Source organism: Octodon degus, unplaced genomic scaffold (assembly GCF_000260255.1).
Source record: "Octodon degus isolate 3935 unplaced genomic scaffold, OctDeg1.0 scaffold00315, whole genome shotgun sequence".
NCBI lineage: Eukaryota > Metazoa > Chordata > Mammalia > Rodentia > Octodontidae > Octodon > Octodon degus.
Genome location: NW_004524891.1, coordinates 285,446 through 291,155, shown reverse-complemented (window position 1 = coordinate 291,155; position 5,710 = coordinate 285,446). Strand labels below are relative to the sequence as shown.

At 43.5% G+C, this 5,710-nt stretch overlaps 1 protein-coding gene across 1 annotated transcript in view; it reads left to right on the top strand.

The window, feature by feature from the left end:
• The window catches only part of Ebna1bp2 (EBNA1 binding protein 2), a 10,702-nt gene extending 5,820 nt beyond the window's left edge, over positions 1-4,882 (top strand). Inside the window, exons 6-9 of the mRNA XM_004647593.2 lie at positions 2,390-2,465; positions 2,838-2,931; positions 4,401-4,563; positions 4,684-4,882. Coding sequence (XP_004647650.1) covers positions 2,390-2,465; positions 2,838-2,931; positions 4,401-4,563; positions 4,684-4,734 — 384 coding nt within the window. The 3' untranslated portion in view covers positions 4,735-4,882. The remainder of the gene's footprint in view (positions 1-2,389; positions 2,466-2,837; positions 2,932-4,400; positions 4,564-4,683) is intronic.
• The last annotated feature ends 828 nt before the right edge of the window (positions 4,883-5,710 follow it).

The following is a 5,710-nucleotide window of genomic DNA, read 5'->3' as shown; positions in this document are numbered from 1 at the left end:
TGTTCTGCTCCTGAATCAGCTGGGTGGGTCTTGCCTCTAGCCTCTTTGCAGGGAGTTCTGCTGACGGGTTCCGTGCTGGGCCTGCACTCTGGGTCCAGTGAGGATCCTGCAGCCCCGGGTCGTCTCACTCGCAGGACCTGGGCTCTGGGTCTGTTCAGGATCCCGCGGCCCCTGTTGTCTCACTCACTCGCCGGCCTGCGCTGTGGGTCTGTTCAGGATCTTGCGGCCCCAGTCGTCTCACTCATTCCCCCGGCCTGCCAGCGCTCTGAGTCTATTCAGGATCCTGCGGCCCCGGTTGTCTCACTCACTCACTGGGCCTGTGCTCTGGGTCTATTCAGGATCCCGCCAGGCCCCGGTCATCTCACTCACTCGCAGGGCCTGCGCTCTGGGTCTGTTCAGGATCCCGTGGCCCTCGGTGGTCTCACTCGCGGGCATGACTGCAGTGTTTATATTCTCATGTGGAGTAGGTACATGTACATAACATGTCCTAATTCCTTTATTTGTCCTCTTCCTCACCGTCCCTCCAACCTCCCTCTACTTTTGATCCCCTTTGAGAAAGATCTGCCTTCATCCGTCCTGTCATCTTTTATTTTACTCTTTTTGTACTTTGGGTTTCTCTTAAAAGAGAAATCCTACAATATTTAAGCCTGTATGTCCAATATATTTCACTTAACATTGTGGTCACAAGGAGTATCCATCTTCCTACAAAAAACTCATTTTTTGGGGGGCTGGGGAGATGGCTCAGTGGAATAAGTACTTCTCTGGCAAGTGCAAGGGTCTGAGTTCAATCTCTGGTTCTGCTGAAAAAAAAAAAGACTCATTTTCTTTATGTAGTACTCTATTGTATTTATTTATTTTTTTATTTTATTTTATTTTTTTTAAATATTTATTTATTATTTTTACTTATTACATTTATTGTGTGTGTGTGTGTGTGTGTGTGTGGCCAGCTCAGCCCACCAGGGGGCGGGGCTGGCTGGCATGTGGTGCTGGAGGATCGAACCGAGGTCCCTGTGCTTTGGCAAGCTTGTTTCAAGTAGGTGCTTTAGACCACTGAGCCATCTCTCCAGCCCTCTATTGTATTTAAAAGCCACGTATTCTGTATCCATTCATCTGGTGATTGACATACTGTATGTGCATTTCCAAGATTTAGTTATTTTTAATTGTGCTGCTATAAACATGAGTGTGCACGTATCACTGTGATGTTTTGTCTTCAGCTCTTTCAGCAAGGTGGCTAGAGGTGAGTAGCTGGGTCTAATGGAATTTCTAATTTCAGTTTTTGGAGGAATCTCCGTACTGATTTTGAAAGTAATTGGGCTAGTTTACATTCCTATCAGTAGTGTAGAAGGGTTCCTTTCACCCCCACAGACTCTCCAGCCTTTGACTTCTTGATAATGGTCTTTCTGGGGTGAGATGAAATCTCTGTGTTGTTTTAATTTGCAGCTCTCTAATGGTCATTGATGTTGAACATTTCTCCATATACTTACTGGCTACTTATACTTCTATGAAGTGTCTATTGATTTTGTTTGCCCATCTTTCCCCCCCATAATTTTATTGAGAAACAAATAGTAATGAGACAGTTTCAAACCAAATTGATAGGGCAGTTTCAATAATTAACACAAGTTTGCTCATTTTTTGATGGTGTCTTTTTTTACTTTGGGTAGCCATATATATATATATGTATATATGTATATAAAATACTAGATTCCCTTTTTTAAAGCTTTTAAAAAGTTTTCTGGGGTAATTTAGTACTTTCATCCCTTGTAACAATGGGTTGGGTATTTAATCTGGCCAGTTATAATTAATGGGCAACACTGAGTGTAGATCTAAACATGATTTTCTAGTTTTGTGGGCAAGATTGTCTGCAGGGATAAAAATACAAGTTTTGGAGTAGGGCTGCTTAGATGTGATCTCAGTTGTGCAGTTTCTTGCAGTGTACCTTGGGCAAGAATGTCATCACTCTGCATTCATTTAGTAAAACTTCATTGAATGGTTATGGAGAACTAAGAATGTCCTTAGAGCCCTTAATGATAGCTGTGGGCATCTGTAAGTAAATGGTAAATGGTAGTGGTGTGAATCACAGTGGGTTTCTGGTTTTTTGTTTTTTTTTTTTTTCTGTTTGTTTATTGGATTTTATAAGTACACTTTAGATATACATAATGATCACATACAGAATTTGTGCCTGTACATGCTGTAACTTTTTTTTGCCATTTCCCTCCCTTTAACTCTTCTCTCATTTACAAAGCTTTGTTTCCATGTTTTCCTTCATTTCTTTTTTTAGTTTTCCTTTTTTTTCCCTCCCTTCTCTCTCACTCCCCTCCCCTTTATAGTACATTATTATCACTGAGAGAATGTAGACAGTTGGAGTAATTCCCTTGTGTCCACACCACAGGTGCAGACAGAGGTTCTGCAGAAGAGGCAGCAGGAGAAATCACATATGATGAACGCCATTAAGAAATATCAGAAAGGTCAGCACATCTTTGCTAAGGATTTTGGGGAACAGCGAAGGGTAGAGGGTGCCTTACAGGTATTTTGGACACAATTCTTTTATGTCCTCTCAATTGATGTGGAACTGTAGACCTATGTTTTGCCAGTGGTGCAAGAAGCAAGATGCTTCTTAAAAATGGACATGGTGGCGCAAAATTGTAATCCCAACACTTGAGAGGCTGAGTCAGGAGGATTGCAGCAACTTCAAGGCCAGCCTGAACTGCAGCATGAGATCCTGTCTCCAAAAAAAAAAAAAAAAAAAAAAAAAAAGAAAAGAAAAAAGGTGCTTCTTAAAAATTTAAAAAAAACAAACAAACTACAATGTGCTGACCAAAGTGCTTCCTTACTCATAGGCTTCTCTGATAAATTGGATTTCCTTGAGGGAGATCAGAAACCTGTTGCCCGGGGCACAAAGGCAGGAGCTAAAGGCCAGCAGATGAAGAAGGGGTAAGACACATACTGGTCTGGTCTGGTCTGGTTTGGTTCAGTTCAGTTCTGTGGTGTACAGTGGGCCAACAGTGCATGAGCCTCTTGGAGACCTCACAGGGTGACCCTGAGTGGAGAGAGGGCAGCGCCTGCTATGGCTGAGACTGACAGTGCCTGTGGTGGCCTCTTCAACCATGTCAGCTTCGAAGGTAACGACAAGATGTTTGCCTCATTTAGAGTCACTACTGTATCTGTGTGTGGCTCCCCTTCTTGCAGTGGGATGGTGAAGAGTACAGACCTAGGGTTTAGATCCATTATCTCTACCAGTAGGAAGGTAGCTTTGAGCAAGTCGCTTATTAGTGGGCTCATCTATTCTGATGGAAAAATTGTTAGTGCTTTATAGTACCATAAAGACTGAAAGGGAGAAAGTTGGCATTTTTGTTCTATTTAGTTCAGCTTTCTGCACACTTGGACAGCAGACTGAGGAGAAATGACAATTTTCACACTATGACAGCACGTGTTATGCTACAGGCATCTAGAAACTGCTAAGCATCCAGTCTGGGGATGGTTCCTGGAGGAGGAGCCCCTCTGAGCCAAGTATGAAGGATGAATAAACAATGTCCAGAAAGAAGGAGAGAAGCAGTTTGGGGAAGGAGAAAACCTGAATGAGCAGAGCACAGAGATGGGAGGTGGTGGGTTGGGTGAGAGGAGCAGCTGGTGTTTGGCATCACGGGGGTGGGGACACATGAGGTAAGGAGCAGTGAGTGGGTTGGGGCCTGGGCTGTTAGTTGGCTCTGTCCACAGTGATGAGTGGGTTTTATTGTGTTTGAAAAGATAACAGAGCCACTTATGTTGATGGACTTGAGGGAAATGGGTACTTGATTGGCTGTTAGAAAAGCTCAGATGAGCAGTGATAGTACCCTTACAGTGCAGTCAGGAAGAGGAGAGGAAATGGGTGGAAGAAACCTAACCAGTTAAATGAGCTAGACTTAGTAATTGGATTGGATGCAGAGAGATAGCAGCCTGGGTGGCTGGGCACATGGCAAAAGCACCAGCTGCAAGGTAGGTGTAGTGGATGTAAAGCCTGTCTAGGATGGGAAGTGACATGTATTTTTGTGTATTCTGGGCTGAATGAATTTTGAAATTTACTACATTTGAATGTTAGCTTCACGGATATATCTGTGAGAGTTTATAAACAATTGAGGCTGATTTTAGCAAGATAGAGTGAAAATATAAAGCTTTCTGAAGATAGCAGAAAACCATTCCATAGATCCTTTCCTACTTTTGCTTTGATTTCCAGCCATGGGAATTAAAATCACAAATAGATGAGCTTGCCTAGGGAGTCTGCAAGGAAAATGTGTATTGTGCCAGGGACGGGATTCTAGTGCGAGGGCCTGAGGTTTTTCACAAAGGAGCCCGGGGAATTGTTGGGCCATTGGCTTCACCAGGATTCATAGTGCTGTGCTAATCTGTCTGGTCCCTTTGTCCAGGCCCAGTGCAAAACGACGATATAAGAACCAGAAGTTTGGCTTTGGAGGGAAGAAGAAAGGCTCCAAGTGGAACACCCGTGAGAGCTATGATGATGTATCCAGCTTCCGGGCCAAGATAGTGCATGGGAAAGGCCTTAAGAGGCCTGGGAAGAAGGGATCAAATGTGAGTGAGCCCAGGCTGGGGCTGGGGCAGGCTCAGCCTCCTCCCAATCCCACACCCTCCCCCTTCTTTGGGTAGAGGTTTATGTGCTGTGTGACCACATGTGGTTTTATTTTTGTGTAGAAGAGACCTGGAAAACGAACGAGAGAGAAGATGAAGAACAGAAGCCGTTAAAAAGCATCTTTTTTATATGAAGAAGAAGAAAAAGGGATGAAGACTTGGAATTTCACAGGACAGTTGAACCCTATCTCTTGTCTTTTTTCTTTTTCTTAATTGAAAAAATATGGGGCCGGGGAGATGGCTCAGTGGAATAAGCGCTTCCCTGGCAAGCTCAGGGGCCTGAGTTCAATCCCTGGTTCCGTAAAAAAAAAAAAAGAAAGAAAAAATGCTTTCAATAAATTAAACATTACTAATGAAACATATCCTTGGTTAAAAACTCAGAACTGCAAGATTTAGAAGTACTTAAACAGTTTTGCTATTTATTAATAATATAAACTGATCTAAGTTACCTATCTTTTATGATGTTGAAGATTTAGTATATACCTCCTTTACTTCCTCTTCCCCACCCTTCTAAATTGTTTTACAAAAGTCAATTCTTATAAAGCTAGATGCATTATGCTTCTGTTTCCTCTGAGGTACTGTTGTTGGCTTTCCCCGCTCCTAATTTTCTCAGTGTCCTGCTCCGTGCGAGGTCTGCTGTAGATCTCATCACCTTGACTCTTGTAAACCTTCAAGGTAGGTCCCAGTATCTGCTGGCCTGCAGCCTCTTGGGTTGCAGTGAGGACCAGGGGTCTTCATCTTTACTTTTCTCTGGAACCTTTCCTCGCCTCCCTTCCCCTCCCCTCCCGTCTTTAAATCTCTTATGAGGACCTCACAGCTCTGGGGCTGTGATTGTGGGAGCAGGATTATAAGAGATCCTGTAACAAGAAGCTGGAGAGATTGAGGGCCAGGCTTGCTCTTTTATGATAACTTGATTTAGTGAGAGCTCTTTGAAACCAGTGTGAATCTCTTCCAAGGGTGATGCTCCTGGACCTAATGACCTTGTTTCAAGGTTTTACCACCTCTTAAGTGCTGCTTTTAGAGCCAGACCTCCAGTACATGAATGCTTGGGGGAGAAGGTACATCCAGAGCATTGGGGTGGGCTTTCCTT